At 49.1% G+C, this 22,715-nt stretch overlaps 1 protein-coding gene across 3 annotated transcripts in view; it reads right to left on the reverse strand.

The window, feature by feature from the left end:
* DAG1 (dystroglycan 1) overlaps positions 1-22,715 on the reverse strand; it is a 124,956-nt gene that overhangs the window by 26,954 nt on the left and 75,287 nt on the right. For all 3 annotated transcript variants that reach the window (XM_014597974.3, XM_019497009.2, XM_019497010.2), the window contains one exon: positions 4,993-5,400. In XM_014597974.3, coding sequence (XP_014453460.1) covers positions 4,993-5,271 — 279 coding nt within the window. In that variant the 5' untranslated portion in view covers positions 5,272-5,400. The remainder of the gene's footprint in view (positions 1-4,992; positions 5,401-22,715) is intronic.

Genomic DNA, 22,715 nt, shown 5'->3' on the forward strand with positions numbered 1-22,715 from the left:
GATTCATAGATTCATAGATGTTAGGGTCGGAAGGGACCTCAATAGATCATCAAGTCCGACCCCCTGCATAAGCAGGAAAGAGTGCTGGGTCTAAATGACCCCAGCTAGATACTCGTCTAACCTCCTCTTGAAGACCCCCAGGGTAGGGGAGAGCACCACCTCCCTTGGGAGCCCGTTCCAGACCTTGGCCACTCGAACTGTGAAGAAGTTCTTCCTAATGTCCAGTCTAAATCTGCTCTTTGCTAGCTTGTGGCCATTGTTTCTTGTAACCCCCGGGGGCGCCTTGGTGAATAAATCCTCACCAATTCCCTTCTGTGCCCCCGTGATGAACTTATAGGCAGCCACAAGGTCGCCTCTCAACCTTCTCTTGCGGAGGCTGAAAAGGTCCAGTTTCTCGAGTCTCTCCTCGTAGGGCTTGGTCTGCAGGCCCTTGACCATACGAGTTGCCCTTCGCTGTACCCTCTCCAGGTTATCCGCATCCTTCTTGAAGTGTGGCGCCCAGAATTGCACGCAGTACTCCAACTGCGGTCTGACCAGCGCCCGATAGAGGGGAAGTATCACCTCTTTGGATCTATTCGTCGTGCATCTGCTGATGCACGATAAAGTGCCATTGGCTTTTCTGATGGCTTTGTCACACTGCCGGCTCATGTTCAACTTGGAGTCCACTAGGACTCCAAGATCCCTTTCCACCTCCGTGCCACCCAGCAGGTCATTCCCTAGGCTGTAGGTGTGCTGGACATTTTTCCTCCCTAGGTGCAGCACTTTGCATTTCTCCTTGTTGAACTGCATCCTGTTGTTTTCTGCCCACTTGTCCAGCCTATCCAGGTCTGCCTGCAGCTGTTCCCTGCCCTCCGGCGTGTCCACTTCTCCCCATAGCTTTGTGTCATCTGCAAACTTGGACAGAGTACATTTCACTCCCACGTCCAAGTCGCTGATGAAGACATTAAAGAGTATCGGTCCAAGGACCGAACCCTGCGGGACCCCACTGCCCACACCCTTCCAGGTCGAGACCGACCCATCCACCACGACTCTTTGGGTGCGACCCTCTAGCCAATTCGCCACCCACCGGACTGTGCAGTCATCCACATCACAGCCTCTTAATTTGTTCACCAGTATGGGGTGGGATACCATATCGAAGGCCTTCCTGAAGTCCAGGTATACGACATCCACCCCTCCTCCTGTGTCCAGGCGTTTCGTAACCAGGTCATAGAAAGAGACTAGGTTGGTCAGGCACGATCTGCCCGCCACAAACCCATGCTGGTTTCCCCTCAGCATAATTTGCCCTGCCGGGCTCTCACAAATGTGAGCCTTGATAATTTTTTCAAATACTTTACCAAGGATGGAGGTGAGACTGACCGGCCTATAGTTGCCCGGGTCCTCCTTCCTCCCCTTTTTGAAAATGGGGACCACGTTAGCCCTTTTCCAGTCCTCCGGGACTTGGCCCGTGCGCCACGAGCATTCGAATATTCCCGCCAGTGGCTCTGCAATGACGTCGGCCAGTGCCTTCAGCACCCTCGGATGGAGCCCATCCGGGCCTGCCGACTTAAAGGCATCCAGTTCTTCCAAATGACTCTGCACCACCTCAGGATCTACGCATGGAAGTCTGGCGCCTTGCTGCTGCCTCTCTACAACCCCAGTGAGAGACTTGTCGTGCCCCTCGCTTATTACTTGCCATGTCAATAAATGGTGCCACGGCTCACCCACCACCAAATTTCCAGGCCTGTGAGGTGAGATGACACTGCCTTCTGCACCAAATCACAATGGTACATGGTTGGATCTAATGACCAGGGCCGAGCCAGAACATCATTTGACACCTGGGGCCTGACACTGTGCACTGACCCCACATTGGATCCAGCCTGCAGGCTGACCCTGCCTCTGGGAGCTGGTAAATGGACCAGCCTGCATCACTCATCTGGCCCACAGGGATGGAAGGTTGAGCACCACTAATGCATGGCTGTCAAACTAATCTGGCCCCATGGGCCAGATGAGTGATGCAGGACCAGTCCACGGGCTGAACAAATAGCAGAGGGCTGGCCTGGAAGGTCAGATTGAGCCCAGGGACCACCCCCTCCTTCACATGCTGGATCCAGTACCTGTGATGCCCTCTCTAGGACTGCACTGCATGCAGCACCTGCTTTGGCCAGTCTGGGATATGGGGTGAGTGCCACATGCAACCTAAGTCCCAGATCAGCCAGAACAGACATCATGTGCAGTGTCAGCCCCAAACCAGTCAGAGCAAGCTCTGAATCCTGCATGCAGGGGACCCACTATTCCTCCTGACCACATGCTGGAATCAATGCCTGCTCTTGCTGGTCCATGACTATGTTACACATTAGACCTGCCCTGGGGCCTGTGCTGCATGCAACCTGCACATGCTGGATCCAGCATGTGTGGGGGGTCCCAAACTGGCCCTCCAGGTAGGACCCCAAAGCAGGTGCCACATGTGGTGCAGGCCCTGGCCCCAGTCCATGAAGCTGGCCCAGCATGTGCTACATGCTGCTTGTGGGTCAACTTCAGAACCTGGGCAAGCACTAGGGACCAGATTATGGGGAGCTCCATGGACAGTATCTTTGAAACCCCCAGCCTAAATACATTCCTCTCCAGAAAGGAAACCATTCTGTGGACCCTTTGAAGAACGTCCTCCACACTCAGTAAAGCACAGCCACATTTGTATTCAAAATGGAGATTCCAGTGTTAAACTGATTTAAGTTAGCCTGCTGCAGCCCAGAAACAAAGGCCTAAACTCATTTAAAACCAACTCAAGTTGTCTAATAGGTAGAACTTGTGTTTAGATAAGCCCTCACACAAACCTGAAAGCCATGCAGGCTTTTCTGCACCACAGAACTAATAACCAACCTCCCTCCCCCCTTCCTTTAAATACAGGGGTGCTCAACCTCTGGCCTGGAGGCCAAATACAGCCCACAGAACCTTGGAATCTGGCGTGCGGGGCTGCCCGTGGGTTGGGAATTTGGTGGCGGGGAACCCTTGCTTCTTCCCCCCCCACATCTCTCTGCCCTTACTTCAGGGTGCCCCCAAATACCCCTATTACCATATATGTATGCCCAATTCTCCCCAAAATCTTACATGCTCTTTTCTACATGCAGTCTCCAATCCTATGTTACTCCTCCAAGAACATCGGGTGCGGACAGACATGAGACAAAACAAAACATAACAAAACAAACAAAAAACCCCAGCACTTTACTGGAAGAGGAAGTCCAGTAGTGTGACCCAGCTCTGCAGCTTCTGCATAGATAGGGAGCTTCAGCAGGGCTTTTGGCACTTTTATCTAAAACTGATTCAGTCTTCTGGGCATGCACTGTGCTTGGTACAGGGCACACTGAGCTGAAAGTAAAACTCTGTTTTTTTTTTGGGGGGGGGGGGGGGGGGGGGAGGGGTTCATGTCTTTAAGCAGTCATCCTGTCCACTCAAGGCTAGGGCTTCTTAGGGCACAGTTTACACTATGGACTCCACTGGAAAGCCATGTCATTTTGCCTCTAGATATGCAAGCTTTTGCTGGTCAAAGCCAAAAAGCTGATGATCTACCTGCACGTTTAATTTAATAAAGCAGATGATGTCCAGCCAGCTGTCTGGGCCACACACTGATTTTCAGAGTTGCTAAGCACCCACAGCTTCCAAAATATACTTCAACTGGGGTTTGAGTGCTTAACACCTGACAACCAGACCTGTAATTTTCACAGAATAGTTTTATAGGGAAAGCAGCCAGCACAGCTCTGCCCATAAGTGAATGCAGAAGGTAGCTTCCATCTGGACAAGTCAGTAACCCTCCTGTAGATCAAATCCTGATGTCTTCAGTTTAAAATCAGTCTAGTCTCTTTTATTTCCTTTAAGTAAGGAACGCACTCCATGTTTTCTTCATCTAATATTCCATAGGTGCCAAATAAACCCAATCATTACCCCTTCCAGTACTCATTACTGCAAATAGGTCCTTTTCAGGTCTTGCTTTCATAGTCCAGCTTCCTCAGTGCTAGGACCCATACTGCATGAGAACTAGCCCGCCCATCAAGAAGAGTGGATGAGATTTGTCTCCTTTCACCCCAGCTTCCATTTGGTCACTAGAAAAATATCAAATGTGTAATTCTCACATTTAAATTGGGGCTAGAGTTAAGTTTCTTAACTCTCAAAGAATCCCAGAAAATGCAGGGCTGAAGAGCTACCTGCACCCTTCCAGGAGCTGTACTAAATACTGCTAGTAGTATGCAACTGTCGGCACATAAGAGGTCTAAATCAGATGCCTGATGAATCCATTTGTGACTGATGAACCCAATTAGAGAATGACACTGCTCGTTACTAGTAGTTGCTGCTAGTAGGATATATATGTATTTATATTTGGTAGTGTCCATCCCTCCTTTAATCTGTCACTTTCTTGCTTCCATCTCCTACAGTTGATATGCCTGAAAGTCTGGAGCGTAAAATACTTGCAAATGCTTGAGAATAGGCTGAGATTTGATCGCTGCTTCTGAACCAAGAAGAAAAAACTCCCCACATTGTTCTCAGCAGAACCCAGAGAGCTTCTGCAAATAAAGTCAAGAACCTCAGTCATAGAATAAAAGTCTGCCCTAAAATCCTGGTCTAATACTTTGTTACCACAGTGAAGCAAAAAAGTCATATTGTTACAGCATCAGCCCCAGAAAACTGTGGTTGTCTAGATCAGGAAGGTTGAGGGATACGGACCTGCAATCATTAACGCAGCACTCATGCGAGCACATGGGTGCACAGCAAATTAAATGTGGTCATATATTGAATCAGACCAGCCACTTCTACATTAAGAGTTTGCAATCATGAGAGAAATAACAGCTAATTCCCTACCTAACATGTCCCATAACCCAACACCACCTCAAGTGACACATGGCAATTCCTGTAACTCACAACAGTAAGACATAAAGGTCTGGATACAACCAGGACTCTTGTAAAGGGCATGACTTCAAGCTGAAGGACTGGAAGTCAAGGCTGAGGGGTTGAAGCATCTCTCACCTGAACCATTTCTCCATTGGAAGCAATTAAATCTGTTGGGATGGTGGCTCTGAAGAAGCGGCCTACCACAGCAGAGCTGTCTGGAATCCCCACCACTGCTGGGATAGTCTCTCGGAGATCTGATAGCACAGAATGCATAGAGGCCTCTAACTGGTTTTCCCAGTCCTGTACTTCTGAGGGCTCACTGGGCCAATGGCATTGAACATAGGCAGCCATCAGTAATGCTGTAAGCAAAGTCCTCCCCAGCAGAGGGGGCAGCAGTAAAAATCCAACAGTCATCCTTACTGAAAACTTCAATTATTGAATTCCACTCAGAAAGGAAGCAACAGGGGGCCCTGCAAGTCACGCGGAGGCTGTGTGGGATCCTCAAGCCCTTCACAGTAACTTCATCCTGGAAGTCGCAGGAACCTGAAGAAAAAAAAGGAAGCCAAGTCAACACATGAATTGTCTTTGCAAGAGGCCTGAGTGGTATTTAGGCTAACCAGCTGGCCAGTACATGAAAGCCTCTTCTTTTTAGCTGGAAAACCACCTGCTTAATGACTTTACTGTCCCTTCATCAGCTTTGCAGAATAGGTACAAGAGACCGTGGTACCTATCAATAAAGAAGGCAGCAACCTTTTAGTAGCATGTGCTTTTCTACTGCTGTGCACGCACACTGAAAAAACAGGAGCTGCCACCTACTTCTGAAACTGCCCCTCACCCCAAACCACATACTGCTGCGGGAGCCAGAGCACCACACAATTCAGCGAGAACACCACTGAGGAAAGTGACAGACAACTCATGAGCAGGTGGGAGAGGTGCAGTGACAGAAGCTACAGTGGAACTGGGTGATCTTTCAAGGAAAGTTGCAGTCAGGCTGGAACATTGTATAATTAACATTGGAATTCATTAAAGAGTAAGTCACTTTATGGGCCTTATGGATAGGCAACTGTGGTCACGGGGTGCAACACACACACACACACACACACACACACACACACACACACACACCCCCCCCATAAGGCCAGAACAATCATTGATAGCAGGAATCTGCCACCTTGACAGCCTGGAACAAGATGGATGCTTCTGTTTCCCAGGCTTATGAGCCCCATGTCTCAGGTCTTGCCCAAGTCAGCGGTGCTGCAGGAAGAGGCAGAGGCAGGTGGGCAGGGCACAGTCTAGTGGGAGATGAAGCAGGACAGTGCACCAGGCAGGCAGGCAGACTGACACCACCCTGCCCAGCTCCTTCTGAGCAGCAGCTGGAGATGAGGGGTGGGCTGAGCACTGCTCCTCTTGCCTGGGGCCAGGATCAGCTGGCTGGGGGGAGAGGAAGAGAGAAAAGAGCACTGCTGCAAGTGCAGGTAGTTCATACATGCATGTATGTGCATGCATGTTGCACCCCTGACTATGGTGCCCTGGGTGGTCACCCACCCATAAGGCTAGCCCTGCTGCCTATTCCCTCTTTCACAGTCCTTTTTCTCCCTCTAACTTCTATTTCACTACCTTTTAACTCTCACTTTGCCTGTCACCACCCCCACCCCCGCAATTTCAGCCCTCCAGTCTTGGCTCACAGCTTCTATTGGCATGTGCAGTGAGGGGCTGAAGCAGCAGAGCTATCAAAACAACTCCTAAAGTATTCTGGTCCCTCTGGCTATTCCTGCTTGCCCAAGAACAGGAATGAGAAGTGAGCTCATTAGTAAAAGGCAGAGAAGAAAGCAGTATATGCTGCTCTGCAGGCAATGGGATTGGCAAACTGAATCAGGTATACCAAATTTATCTGCCTGCAGTGCAGCAAGGAAGTCCTTAGCCTCTAACACAGTGTGGCACAGCAGGTCTTTGCAGCTCCTTGGTCTCTGAAAACAAACCGTATTTATCTTCAGTCATCCCAAATGTGCACTCTCAACATGCATCAAGCCCTTCTAACTGACCCAGGAACTAGTCCATGCACAGACCTTGCAGCAGCAAGGGGCAAGCAATTCTTCTACTTCTAGCCTCATGTCTGTCACAGATGCAATGGATCCTGTGTTTTGCAATAACACTACAAGGTAGAAAGCTGAACTGCTGGGAGACCACCAAGCAAATATACAGACTGAAATGGTCAGAGAGCTCTAAGCCTTGTCCACATTGGGACCAGAACCCCACTATTTACTGCTAATTAAACTTCACTGCAGTACCCTCAGTACAACCCCCACATAGTATTGGACAGTGTCCAAAATTCTTCTAATGGAAAGGCTATGAGTTTTGCTGCTTGCATCTAACATGGTTCCTTGGACAATGCTGACTTTTTTAAAACCACAACCCTGTTGAAGAATTAACCAATGGGGTTACCATATGCCCAGGTTTTCCCAGACATCTTCTTTTTAGAGCCTATGATCTCCATCTGGGCAGTTTTTAAAAAAATATGATCATATGCCTGAGATTTTGGTCAGTTCAGCTTCTAAGTTTCTCCAGGCTTGCTCTAGCAAGCAGTGCTTGGCGTTGGGGGGAAAGCGTGGGAGGGCTATTGGAAGTAGGGCATGCATGCACATAGCCGGCATGGGCGGTGGAAGTAGCCCTGGCAGCTGGATGTAGGTAAGTCTGTGGGGGGCTGGAAGGCCAGGGCCTGGGGACTTTTCCAGAGAGAGAGAGAGAGAGAGAGAGAGAGAGAGAGAGAGAGAGAGAGAGAGAGAGAGAGAGAGAGAGAGAGAGAGAGAGTGAGTGAGTGAGTGAGTGAGTGAGTGAGTGAGTGAGTGAGTGAGTGAGTGAGTGAGTGAGTGAGTGAGTGAGTGTGCGCACGCACGCGCAAGAGGAGTGTGTATGGGGGGGGGTTGCCTGCTGGTGCTGGGGGAAACCGTTCGGTCACTGGGGCTGCAGCAGGGCAGGGGGGTACATGCCTATCCCTCCAGCGGGGAGGGGGGCAGGGGAAGGGGGACAGGCACCCTTCAGGGCAGCAGGGCATGGCCCGGCTGGCTTGCTCACAGTGGCAGGGCAGCTAGGAGACACTACAGGGCTGAAGGCAACAGGGGGCTGTGGCTTGGGAGTGAGGGGCAACAGAATGGGCAAGTGCAGGACACTAGCATATCACTGCCCTCCTCCCCGCCCCCTGCCACATGCATGCACGCACATGGCAGGTGTCCTCTTTTTTTTTTGGAACTGAAAATAATTTTTAAAGCACAAATTTGAACTCAACCTACTAGTCAGGGAAGCCATTGCCAAACTCTACTAACAACAGCTATGTTTGACCCAATTCAGTTCCTATCTCACTCTGGACAATTAGTCACTGAGCAGGGAATCAAGGGTTTCTTTTAGAGCCCTGAATGTTGGCAGTCAAATGCCCTCTGCCACCCTTCCTGAACATCTTGCCTCTAGCTAGAGTTTACATTTTCCTCCTCCTCTTACCTAGGGATCTCAAAGACTTCCTCCCCTCCCTCCAGGCAAAAATGATATTACCTTTAACTAAATATAAGGTAACTAAAACAAGGAAAATTCTAGGGAATGCAAAGCAACATGCAGTTTCCACATGTATTAGTAGGCTAGCATATACCCTAGGGAAGGAATGTGTCTTCGGGAGGTGCCTGCTGCCCTGTAGGAGTAGAGGCTGTTCACAGTGGAAGTCAGATATTGTGCACAGCAGATATCTCCATTGTAGAGTTCTTCACCAGAGGGAAAAGGACTACTCTGCCCCACAGCCAATCAATTCAAACTCTATTTCAGCTGCAAAAGGCCGATAAGAGACACTGGCCAGCCCTTGCATCACATACCTAGGCAGCTGTGCACTAGCAAAAAGGCCCATCCTATACAGTAGTTTCTATGCTCCACCAGGACTTCATAGACTAATAGATGCTAGGGTCAGAAGGGACCTGAAACAGATCATCCAGTCCGACCCCCTGCCTAGAAAGGAAAGAGTGCTGGGGACTGCAGCCAGATGCCTATCCAGCCTTCTCTTAAAGACCCACAAGGTGGGGGAGAGCACCACCTCCCTTGAAAGCCCATTCCAAATTTTGGCCACCCTTACCATGAAGAAGTTTTTTCCTGATATCTAGCCTATATCTGCTCTCTGTTAGTTTGTGACCATTGTTCCTTGTTACCCCAAGAGGCACCCTGGTGAACAGAGCATCTCCGATCCCTTGCTGCGTCCCCCTAGTGAATTTGTAGGCGGCCACAAGATCACCTCTCAGCCTTCTCTTGCGTAGACTGAAGAGGTCCAGGTCCCTCAGTCTCTCCTCAGCTTGTCCTGTAAGCCCCTGACCATACGAGTGGCTCTCCTCTGGAACCTCTCAAGTCTATCAACATCTTTCTTGAAGTACGGCACCCAAAACTGGACGCAGTACTTCAACTGCGGTCTGACCAATGCTGCATAGAGGGGGAAGTATCACCTCCTTGGATCTATTTGTCATGCATCTCCTGATGCATGATAAAGTGTGGTTAGCTTTGCTGATGATTTCCTCACACTGACGACTCATGTTCATCTTGGAGTCCACTATGACTCCTAGATCCCTTTCTGCTTCTGTGCTGCTGAGAGGGTCACTTCCCAGGCAGTAGGTGTGCTGGATATTTTTGCGTCCTAGGTGCAGCACTCTGCACTTGTCCTTGTTGTACTACATCCTATTGTGTACTGCCCATTTTCCTAACCTGTCCAGGTCCGCCTGCAATCATTCCCTACCCTCCGTATTGTGCACTTCACCCCACAATTTAGTATTGTCCACGAACTTGGACAGAGTACACTTCACACCCACATCCAAGTCGCTGATGAAGATATTGAAGAGTACAGGTCCAAGGACCAAACCCTGCAGGACCCTACTACCCGCATCCCTCCAGGTTGATACCGACCCATCTACTACCACTCTCTGGGTGTGACTGCTAAGCCAATTTGCCACCCATGGACCATGTAAAATCTATATCACAGTCTCTTAATTTATTTATGAGAGTGGGATGAGATACCGTATCGAAGGCCTTACTAAAATCCAAGAAAATGACATCCACCTCTACTCCTGCATCCAAGCATTTTGTGACCCTGTCATAAAACGAAACCAGATTGGTCAGGCATGATCTACCTACTACAGATCCATGCTGGTTTCCCTGATGCATTGTTTTCCCCACATATATGATCCTTCAGAATCGTTTCAAAGACCTTTCCAAAGATGGAGGTGAGACTGACTGGCCTGTAATTACTCAGATCCTCCTTCCTCCCCTTCTTGAAAATAGAGACCACATTGGTCCTTTTCCAGTCCTCCGGGACCTGACCCAAGTGCCACGAGCATTCAAACAGTTGTGCCAGTGGTTCTGCTTTGACACCAGCCAATTCCTTCAGTACTCTTGAAAAAGAATACTTTTTTTCTCTTCATAGATTTCATAGACATTAGGTCTGGAAGAGACCTTGTAAGATCATCAGGTCCAGGCCCCTGCCCAAGGGGCAGGAATTTAGCTAGGGTCAAAGGATCCCAGCAAGATAAGCATCCAAATGTTTCTTAAGTGTCCAGAGTAGGTGCCTGCACCACCTCTGGGGGGGGGGGGGGGGGGGGGAGTCTGTTCCAGGCCTTGGGGGCTCAGACAGTAAAGTAGTGTTTCCTTACGTCCAGCCTAAAACAGTCTTGCAGGAGTTTGTGATCGTTGGACCTTATTATCCCTTGGGGTGCTCTGGTGAACAGTCATTCCCCCAGATCCTGATGCACACCCCTTATATATTTATAGGCTGCCATCAAGCCACTCCTGAGCCTGTGCTTCTCCAGGCTGAAGAGTCCCATAGCTCACAGCCTCTCTTCATAAGGCCTGTTCTCTAGCCCTCTGATGATGTGTGTGGCTCTCCTCTGGTCTCTTTCAAGCTTCTCCATGTCCTTCCTAAATTGTGGAGCCCAGAACTGGATGCACTACTCCAGCTGCAGCCTCACAAAAAGCCTCTCCCCTGCTGCCTGTGTTTTCTTCAGCCTCCTTAACAGCTACCAAGCCCCCAGTCTGACCATTTTACACAGCCACTTCAAAGGGAGTCATAGATTCATAGATGTTAGGGTCAGAAGGGACCTCAATAGATCATCGAGTCCGACCCCCTGCATAGGCAGGAAAGAGTGCTGGATCTAGATGACCCCAGCTAGATGCATATCCAACCTCCTCTTGAAGACCCCCAGGGTAGGGGAGAGCACCACCTCCCTTGGGAGCCCATTCCAGACCTTGGCCACTCGAACTGTGAAGAAGTTCTTCCTAATGTCTAGTCTAAATCTGCTCTCTGCTAGCTTGTGGCCATTATTTCTTGTAACCCCCGGGGGCGCCTTGGTGAATAAAACCTCACCAATTCCCTTCTTTGCCCCCATGACGAACTTACAGACAGCCCCAAGGTCGCCTCTCAACCTTCTCTTGTGGAGGCTGAAGAGGTCCAGGTGCCCCAGTCTCTCCTCATAGGGTTTGGTCTGCAAGCCCTTAACCATATGAGTGGCCCTTCTCTGGACCCTCTCCAGGTTATCCGCATCCCTCTTTAAGTGCGGTGCCCAGAACTGCCCGCAGTACTCCAACTGTGGTCTGACCAGCGCCCGATAGAGGGGAAGTATCACCTCTTTGGATCTATTCGTCGTGCATCTGCTGATGCACGATAAAGTGCCATTGGCTTTTCTGATGGCTTCGTCACACTGCCGACTCATGTTCATCTTAGAGTCTGCTAGGACTCCAAGATCCCTTTCCACTTCTATGCCACCCAGCAGGTCATTTTCTAGGCAGTAGTTGTGCTGGACATTTTTCCTCCCCAGGTGCAGCACTTTGCATTTCTCCTTGTTGAATTGCATTCTGTTGTTTTCTGCCCACTTGTCCAACCTGTCCAGATCTGCTTGCAGCTGTTCCCTGCCCTCCGGTGTGTCCATTTCTCCCCATAGCTTTGTGTCATCCGCAAACTTGGACAGAGTACACTTCACTCCCTTGTCCAAGTTGCTGATGAAGACATTAAAGAGTATCGGTCCAAGGACCGAGCCCTGCGGGACCCCACTGCCCACACCCTTCCAGGTGGAAACCGACCCATCCACCATGACTCTCTGGGTGCGACCCTCTAGCCAGTTCACCACCCACCGGATTGTGTAGTCATCCAAGTCACAGCCTCTTAACTTGTTCACTAGTATGGGGTGGGATACCGTATCGAAGGCCTTCCTGAAGTCTAAGTATACGACATCCACCCCTCCTCCTGTGTCCAGTCATTTCATCAAATCAGGTGATCTGTGTAGCTGCATAAACTATTAGTTCTTCATTAAGTCAGCCCAGCTCTAAAGAGGAAGCAAAGCAAACTGGACCTTTGGCCTCTTGCCCTTTCCACTAGACGAGGGGTGGGCAAAATACAGCCAGCAGGCCAAATCCAGCCCACAAATGGGCTCCTGCCAGTTGACTGGAACTGGCCCACAGCTGCTCCTGCAGTGCTTCTCATGGGGCTGAGCCCCACCTGCTCCCACCCAGAGCAGCCCGCGTCATAGTTTTGTGCCCACCACCCCAGCCAGTGTGCACAGCTTCCTGGTGAGGCTGCTCTGGGTTCAGCTGTAGTGGCGTAAGTACTGCTCCACTCCCCCCCTCTCCCCTCCAGCGGCTCCTCCTCCTCCTGCCCCTGATGTGCTCCAGGAAGTCGTGGGGAGCTGCAGCCACGTGGCTCCTGCCCCAGCTCATGGGGCTCCGGCTCCCGACTGCCTTCCGCCCACTCTAACCACCCAAAGCGATGAGCAACCAACCTGTGGGTGGCCACGTAGACGGAGGGTGGCCAGGAGCTGAAGTTGGAACTGCCCGGATGCATTCCCCCCAAACCTCTGCCTGGAGCAGCACAACAGGGGCAGGAAGAGGAGGAGCCACTGAAGGTGAGGGGAGCCGAGCAGTACTCAGACAGTTGCAGCTGCCTTGGGAGCAGCCCTACCAGGAAGCTGTGCATGCTGGCCAGGGCCAGGGCTACAGCGGGTGGCACCACAGAACAAGGTACCCTGGGCAGGAGCTGGCAGGGCTCAGCCCCATATGAAGCACTGCAGGGGCAGCCTCAGGACAGGAGGAGGGGGCGTGGATGGCACCTGCACCTTCAGTGCCCAGGCAAGCTCTGCTGCACATACCCTGCATGTGCCCTCACCACCCCCCGCACCAGCTCCCAGGACCTAGCAGGTAGCCCCCTACCCCCACAAGCACACACTACACCCCTCATACACACCCCACACAATATACAAGAGTAAGACTTTATTTTGAACTATTCAATTGCCTCTATATACGCTACTAGAAAAAACAAATCAAGACAAAAACATTTTGAAATAAAATTAAAATGTTACAGTAGATGTTTGATTTTTAGTATATGATTTTTTTATCTGCAATTTGTTAAAATGATATCTTCTGAAAGGTTGTATGTGTACAGCCCTTGACAACTCATCCAAACTTGCTAAAGTGGCCCTTCAGCCAAACTAATTGCCCACCCCTGCACTAGATATGGAGAGTATAACAGCTGTGGTTTATTGACTCACGTTCTACCAGCAAAAAGATACTTCTCAGTTTGCTTGTGAAGGGGACTGGGTTCTCCTATCCCGAGTCTGGGGAGGTAGCTGATTTACTATAGCTATCATTGTAAGACAGAGGTACATTTACTCCCAACCATCCCTCTGTATTGCAGACCTGCTAAATGTTGTGCAAGCCACATAAGCCAGGACATGTGGTTCTTTCAGGATTGGAAAAAGTAGCATCTAGCAGTATCAGAGTGAGGATAAAAGAAAGCTATGCCACTCATAGTAGCTTAAAAAGCAACACTACCAACATTTTCAGAATGAACTGTAGTGCCTGTTTTGAAAACAGGAGGAGTGACTCATACAAATAAAGACCTATTAGCTTAGGGGTGGGCAATTATTTTGGGCAGAGGGCCACTTACCAAGTTTTGGCAAGCTGTCAAGGGCCACATGGGTAGCTCCTCCCCTTGACAGGTGCCCCACCCCCTGGTTGCCATCTTGTGACCAGAAGTCCCACCCCCTAGCCCCTGACCTTTGCCACCAAGCCCCTGACCTTTGCCACCGCAAGTCCCTTGCCCCTGGAAGCACTCCGTTCAGCAAGGGGTTTTGCCATCTCAGAACCAGAAAAATACCAAATTATATTCTAAAAAGCGATCATCTACAACATTAATTTGATTAAAAAAAATATTTTTGTCCTAATTTACATGTGTTTGTGTAGTATACACAGAGGTGACTGCACAATAGCTTAAAATGAAGTCTTATTCTTGTATATTGTGAGGGATGGGTATAGGTTTGTGAAGGCTGTGGATGTGTGGGTATGTGCGGTGTGGGGGGGAGAGGGTGGCTGGGGTTTGTGTATGGCAATGCGAGGGGAGGTGTAGGTGCATGTGTATGGAGGGGTATGCATATGGGACTCACCCTATGAACACTCCCCCCCCACACACACACACCCCCCCACCCACCCATGCCTGCAGACACGCACATACTCTGCCCCTGTTCCTGCTGACATGCAAGCACACACACGTACACACCCCTATCAACATGTTCCCATGCTCCACAGTCCGGGGATGCACCCTGGAGCCACAGCCAAGTGGTGCTGGAGCAGGGTGGGGGCAGGAAAGCAGGGAACTGGCTGGGGGTGGGCAGGACTGGGCTGCCCAAGCCTGCAAGCCTGCTGAGGACTCCCTCTGGGTCCTACTGCCCCTGGCTCCAGCCAGCTTTGACAGGGAGCCAGGGCAAATAAACATTAATTTACTAAATTTTTTAGGGGCTCCGCAAGCCGGATAGAATGGCCTGGCAGGCCAGATCCAGCCCGTGGGCCATATTTTGCTCGCCCCTGTATTAGCTGGACTTTGATTGTTTGTAATGTCTTAGAACAGATACTGAAGGGACAAAAATTCAGAAGATATGGAAGTAAGCAGGCAAGTATGGACAATATGGAAGTAACCAGAATGTACTGGGCAAAATAATAGACATCCTTGATAACAGTAACGCTAACAGCTTAGTTTACCTAGATTTAAGCAAAGCTTTTCATATGGAGACTCACAGAAGTTATTGGCCAACCTGAAGAGAATGGGAATCAGTGCTACAATCATAAACTGAATAAGTAGTTTGCCTAAGAAAGACTACAGTGGGTTATGTTTAAAGGTGACTTTTACTAGCAACAGCTCTCTCTAGTCAACATTCCCCAATGAGCATTCTTGGGACATATCCTGTTTAACATGCATCAGCAACATTTGTAAGGGAACTAGGAGTGTCCTCATGAAATCAGCACACAACGCTAAAGCTGGGGTATAATGCCAATGTGCAAGAGGACCATATTATTATGCAGGAAGATTTAGCTAATCCTGTGGAATGGAACATTGCATTCCAATTCTAAAGTCATGCACTTAGGGACCCATTGCAGGGTTGTGTAGGTAGCAGATTGCGGCTCTGCCCTGGACCCACACTGCCATACCCCCACGATCCCAGCGTTGCTCACCTGTCCTACTCCCAAACACCGCTCCCCACCCACCCATGGCCCCATACCATCCACCCAGCTGTGCCCTGCCCACGTGGGTCCCGCCCTTGGAGGTGGGTGTGGGGCAGCTGGGCCAGGTGCCTGGGCAGCTGGGCTGGGTCCAGCAGCAGCCAGAAGGAGCTGCTGCCAGCAGGGCTGCTAGGAAGTGAGCCTGGCCATTGTGCCGCCCCAGCCCTGCTGCACATTTGAGGGCAACGGGACGAGCCACATGCACCACAGCTAGCCACATGCACCACAGCCTGGGCTAGCTCCTGGTAAAGCAGAAGGACCGCAGCAACCGATATCCTGCTTCTGTAAAAGGTTGTTAATAAATGCTTCGGAGAACTCAGGAAGATGGCCATGCCTCCTGCTACAGAGGAAGACAAACACCCCCACAGTCCATACCAATCTAATCATGGGGTAAAATTCCTTCCTGACCCCAAATGTGGCGATCGGTTTGCCCTGAGTGGAGGGCAAGACTCTCTAGCCAAGAATTTCCATCTAAGCCCCAGCAGCAGCACTGGCACGTCCCAGTCAAAATCCCCAGCCTTAACTGCAGCCAACACCCAATGCCTCTAAGAAGGCTTAAAAAACCCCTGACAAGTGTATCAGAAAGTAGGGGGCAAGGGAGAGGGAAGGTGGGATTCCCTCCCAGTCCCAAGCAGCGAAGTCAAGAAACATGGGAAATACCCATAGTAGAACATAGACACAGCTATGACTAGATCATCCCTGGCCAGTGACCATCTGACCTTAAATGCCTCCAGTGATGGAGAATCGACAACTTCCCTAAGCAGTCTATTCCACTCCCTTACTGTTCTACCAGTAAATAGATTGATTCATAGATCGTAAGGCTGGAAGGGACCTTGGAAGATCACTGGGTCCAGCCCCCTGCACCAAGCAGGAAAGACAACTGCGGTCAGGTGACCCCAGCAAGGTGACTGTCTAGTCCAGGCTTATCCAACATATGGCCCGCAGGCCGCCATGCGGCCCTCTAAGCCATTTTCTGAGGCCCAAGGTGCGATGGGAAACAAAAGTAAACACTGTACTTTCATTGGGGGGGGTGGGGTGGGGGGTGATGTGATACCACTTCCTGTGAGGTCTTTGAGTATCACTCGCAGGCCCACTGGGTGATAAAAAGTTCATGATCCGGCCCCACATTCAAAAAGGTTGGACACCCCTGGTTTAGTCTCCTCTTGAAGATTTCCAGGGTAGGTGATTGCACCACCTCTGGAGGGAGCTTATTCCACAGTCTGGACATCCTGACTGCAGAGAAGTTTTTCCTAATGTTGAGCCTGAATCGATTTTCTAGGAGTTTGTGGCCGTTACTCCTGGTTTTCCCCTCGGGTGCCCTGGTGAACAGTTGCTCACTGAGCCCTTGATGTACTCCGTTAGTGAAGCAGTAAGCTGCTACCAGGTCCCCTCTAAAGAAATGTTTCCTATAGGGGTGCACCAATAGAGATTTTTGGGGCTGATACCAATAGCCGATTTTTAAGGAGGCATATCAGCCAATACCAATCCAATCTCCAATACCAGCCTGGCAGCTTGAAAAGTATAAGTTTGGTGTGGTGAAAGGGGAGGGAAGGGGTGTGGAAGGGAGGCAGATCAAGGCCCCTGCAGTGAGAGAGGAGTGGGGCTGAGGCAAGCGGTGCCCAGCTGGGGCAGGGCGGGATGGAGTTGCAGCTTGTCTGGGGGGGTACAGGGGCTCCCACCAATGTGTGCTACTCATCCATGAGCCGCTCATCTGGCAGTTCCCGCTGCTCGTCCAGGAGGGTATGGGGGCGGGGGGAAGGGGTGTGTGCCCCTGGATCTGTATGGGGCAGGGCCAGGGCTGTGCCAAGTTCTTTCCAGCAGTGGGGGCTGGGCTGGGCTGTGCTCAGGGCAGGCAGCAGCAGCACTGGGAGGGGGCGGGGGGGTGCTACAGCGAATTTTGGGTGGCTGCAGCCCCATCCACCGTAGCCTTCTCTCAGCGCCACTGCCTCCCACCCTGAGTGCAGCCCCTGCCAGAAAAGCCCACCCCACCTCACCCCACGCATATCCAGGGGCACACCTCCCCCCCATGACCTCCCAGACAAGTGGCAGGAACCACTGTACGAGCAGCACATAGCAGTGGGAGCTGCCCTCCCTCAGACAAGCCGTTGTTTCATCCTGTGCCCACCCCACCCCAGCTAATTCACTGAAACTTAAAGCTATTAGTCCATGTCCTACTCTCTACAGCAATAAGTAATAAAGTCTTTGAGAAATGTTATTACCATAGAATAAAAAGACCAAGTATGACTGTCCTGGAGCATGACATGTTAGTCCTGCAGCGAGGTGAACTTTAAGAAGTAAAATGCTAACCCCACCCATTTTAGGAGCAGATTATAGTTTAAGATCTTCGGCAGTAGGATCTGCACTGTGTCAGCAGTATCCTGAGCTGCTCAAAATGGAGACTCTTCCATTTACAAAATATATTTCCCTGGTGTAAAGTTTCCTGCTCTAAAAATTTTCTGAACCTACAGGGAGCAATCCCTCAGTACCACTGAACTAGGCAGCCACTAGCCAGGCTGTCAGAATGCAAGCTTGGATGCAGCATTTGACAGTGGTTCTGAAATTTTTAGGCAGATGGAATGTGTATGGGAGGTTAGAAGGAAATCCACAGTAGGTCCAATAGCCAAAACAGCTAGCAAGGAACTATCATGATAGCCAAAGCTTTGTTCATCTGATTTTAGGTATTATCCTGGGAACCCACAGAAGTTTGAGATCATGGAAGTAAAGAAGTATCTGACAGAGATCCAGGGTATAGGTTTCCCATGAAACAGATATTCCAACACTTGGCACTGTCCTTGGTGACAACTAGAGCTGGGGAGGAATGGGTTTTTCATAGATTTCATAGACATTAGGGCTGGAAGGGACCTCGGAAGATCATCGAGTCCAGCCCCCTGCCCAAAGGGCAGGAAGTCAGCTGGGGTCATAGGATCCCAGCAAGATAAGCATCCAGGTTCATCTTGAAGGTGTTCAATGAAGGCGCTTGAACAACCTCCGGTGGCAGGCTGTTCCAGACCTTGGGGGCTCGGACAGTAAAGAAATTCTTCCTTATGTCCAGCCTGAAACGATCTTGTAGTAGTTTGTGACCATTCGACCTCGTCATCCCTTGGGGTGCTCTGGTGAACAAACGTTCCCCCAGATACTGGTGGTCACCCCTGATAAACTTGTAGGTGGCCATCAGATCACCCCTGAGCCTGCGCTTTTCCAGGCTAAAGAGCCCCAGGGCTCTCAGCCTGTCATCGTAGGGTCTGCTTCCCTGACCTCTGATCATGCACGTGGCTCTTCTCTGGACTCTCTCAAGCTTCTCCACATCCTTTTTGAATTGTGGAGCCCAAAACTGGACGCAGTACTCCAGCTGCGGCCTCACTAAGGCCGAGTACAGGGGAAGAATGATGTCCCGGGATTTGCTTGAGAAGCATCTCTGGATGCAAGCCAGCGTTTTGGTCGCTTTACTAGCCACAGCATCGCATTGCAGGCTCATGTTCATCTTGTGGTCAATGATGACCCCCAAGTCTCTTTCTTCCATAGTGCTAGCCAACATAGCACTGCCGAGCCTATAAGGATGCTGCAGGTATTTTTTCCCCCAAGGTGGAGAACCTTGCATTTATCGGCGTTGAACACCATCAGATTCTCATCTGCCCACTTGCTGGTTACTTTGATTAGGATAACCTCTGCAACTGCCGCATGCAATTTGCCACCACAGTGCTGCTCCGTCTGCTAGAATGTTTCTGACTCACTGGAAGGTGTAATTAGTGTGGCCATCCCATGCTGAAAGACACCTTGCTCAGAACAAGGGAGCTTCCAAAAACAAAGATTTATACAGTAGGCAACTATGGTGGATCACTGATGTGTAACCTATCAGGATTATTATAACACTTCTACAGAAAATTAGTAGGAATGCTATGCAGGCTAACCTGATAAGAGTGTATAGAACCATATAATCTTAAAACCATGAATCTTGCTTGTGAAAGTGATTCAGGCTGGCATCCCATTATATCCAAACATCACTCCTTTCCTGGTACCTCTCTCTGGCAGATGTGCTGCAGCCTCAAATCCAGAGTTCCCATCATAACAAATTAAAAACTAGAGATCCTGCTGATCTAGTCTGACCTCCTGCATTACAGGCCAATGTTTCATTAATTAATTAATGCAGTATCTTTCTCTAAAACAGAATCATACCACAACCCTTAAGTTCTTCAAATAGTTACTCTCAATTTTAAAAAACTGCATTTTATTTCTAGTCAAAATTTCTCTAACATCACCTTTTAGCTACTGTTACCTATTATACCTGTGCCAGATTTTTTTTTTTAGAGTTCTCTACTTATGACGGTTGAGAGAATATGTACCTTAGAACATAAGGAATCCTAGTGGGAGAACAGGAACAGAACATGATCTTAGCCAGTGGTCTCTCAACCCTTTTGAATCTCCCTTCCCCCCCACCCCCCTGCACTTGTATTCTATTTCTCTCTCTTTCTTACCGTCTGCTTTCAGCATCTGATGAAGGGAGCCTCAGCTCATGAAAACTTGTGCTATATATAGCTACTTTGGTTAGTTTATAAAGGAGCAAATCTACCCTGCCTTCTACTTGCCTAGGAGCACAAGGAAATGCAGGATATATGTACGATACTGACGGACACTGTGCATCAAGTAAAAAAAATCCAGTCTTGTGCACAAAGCTTTTTATATATATATATACACACACACACACATATACATATATATACACACACACACACACACACATACACATATACACACACACACACATATACATATATACACACACACACACACACACACACATACACATATACACACACACACACACACACACACATACACATATACACACACACACACATATACATATATATACACACACACACACACACACATACACATATACACACACACACACATATACATATATATACACACACACACACACACACATACACATATACACACACACACACATATACATATATATACACACACACACACACACATATACCTGCAGCAGGACACATATTGAGATGGGCTTGAAGAATATTACTCCTTACCTGCTAGGTCCTACAAGGGGATATTTTAAAATAAGTGAAACATGAGAAAGGAAGGCTATACAGACAGAACTGGGATAGGGTGAGACCAGATAGAAATAGACTCACGTTGGCAGTCTGTAAGTTTTATGCTGAGACTGGACCCTGTCATTCAGAGATAAAATTGATAATCACAAGTGCTGTTCCCACACTGTGTACTGATGAAGGTAATTACCATATTTACTCCAATCTAAGACAAGGTTCCACCCCCACTTTCAACAAAAGCCCTTAATTTTGGATTCAAGTACAAGGTAGAGGGGTGGCATGGTGCCTGCTGCAGCTCTGACAAGGCTGTGGGAAGCAGGTGTGGGCACAAGGCAGGCAGGAGGCAGAAACTGCAGCAAGGGGCAGAGGCTATGAAGAGGAGCAGGCAGCAGGGGCAGAGCTGGCAGGGGCACCACACCACCTGGGGGCAGGCTGCAGGGAGGACAAGTGGTGTGGAGTACCCATCTCTCCAGCTGCCTGCCCCCTGCTGCTGCATTCCTTGGTGCAGTGGTGGGAGGGACTAATTTAAGATGGCACTCCAAGAATTAGATTGTGTGTGGGGAAAGTAATGAAAAAATTGTATTTTTTATGTAAAATCTAATTATTTGAGGGGCATCTTAAATTCAAAGGGGTCCTGGGTTTGGGCAAATACAGCATTTATTCCCAGGTGGTTTTAAAAGACAGGGCAGAACTGAATTTCTTGTGTGTTCAATTAAAGGAAGTTTTCCTTTTTATCCACCAATTTTAGAAGAATCCCAAGAGTAAAGGAGGGAAAAGCATTGTAATAGTAGGGTTGGAGCTGTCCAAAACAGACACCTTTCCCTCACTGCCAAATGCATAGTCATTCCTGCAAAAAAAACCCCCAGTCCAGTTCAAGCCCTGAGGTCAATCGATTTGCTCAGGTACAGAATTCAGATACGTGGGTTACAGTAATTGACTGCTGCCAGCAGATAGTTGTCACTGAATCTAGGGAGTAGCAACCCAGGAAATAGTCCTTGAATTCTCTGCTCTGAAGAAGAATGAGATAAATTAAATGGAGTTGGAATGACTTATACTGAAGGCTGAACTTATCTGAGTTCCTAATTACCAACATACATGCTGAATAGAAACATTAAACAACTAGCCTCCTACCAGGAAAATGAATGCAGGCCCCTTCAAAATGGACCACAGTAATATTTCAAGAGAGAAGTCACTGTTTCTTTGAAGACACCTCCTGTGGGTCTCCATAACAGGATTCCCCAACGTGAGTTCTGCCAGCTGCTCTGCCTGTGAATACTGAAGCAACATACATGCAAAGCATGGGGGAACCAAGCAGTCAGCCAAGCACACACAACCAAGACAACACTCCTGCATGAATTCCACCCTTGAAATTCCACAGCTGCCACAGTCCATCAGACAAACTGGGCTCTTCAGTAAAAAGAGGCTCCCACACAGAGATAGATGGAACACGTGGGATAGACATGGACCTGGGGCGGCATTTAGACGATACAAGTGAAGTCTCTTGACAGGAAGTATATCACTCCCTGAGAGACTATATCTAGACTGCTGAGATGGGCAGATCGCTATAAGCCATGGTATGCTTTATATTGCTAGGCAAGAGATAAATTAAGCTGAGGGTCAGACTCTGGGTACTCAGCATCCAAGTTCTTGCCAGCTTCACACCCTGACACCGCTGGGAAAGTGCTATTGGGAAGGGCTAGCACTACTATATCTGGGACAGAAAAGTAGGCTGGTTTGCCACTATGTGGTCAGAGGCTAAGGTTAGCAAAGCAGCAAGCAGACTTGCAGGGAAGGGCAGTAAAAGCTTCTCTTACCAGCAGAAAAGGCAATAAGATTTTATAGCCAGGAGTTAAAGCCTGACAACGTCAAACTGAAAGATGTAGCTAGCTGTGTTTAGTTGAAAATCAAGCAGAAGGCAGGGTAGATTTGCACATTGTAGACTAACTAAATTAGAGACACATAAATAGCACAAGACTGCATGAGCTGGAACACCTGATGAACTGAGCTACAGCTCATGAAAGCTTGTGCTATATAATCTTGAAATTCACTTACTCTACAAGGTGCAAAGTCAAATTGGAAATAAAATGTATTTTTTTTTAAAACTGTTAGGGAAATTAACTAGAATATCTCACCAAAAGGCAAGGCATCCTCCATCACTCAGTCTTATATTGACATGGGCTGTCCTAAAGATTTGCTGTACTTCATTTGAGAAATTTGGAAATTGAT

This window comes from Alligator mississippiensis, chromosome 12, assembly GCF_030867095.1.
Source record: "Alligator mississippiensis isolate rAllMis1 chromosome 12, rAllMis1, whole genome shotgun sequence".
Classification (NCBI taxonomy): Eukaryota; Metazoa; Chordata; order Crocodylia; family Alligatoridae; genus Alligator; species Alligator mississippiensis.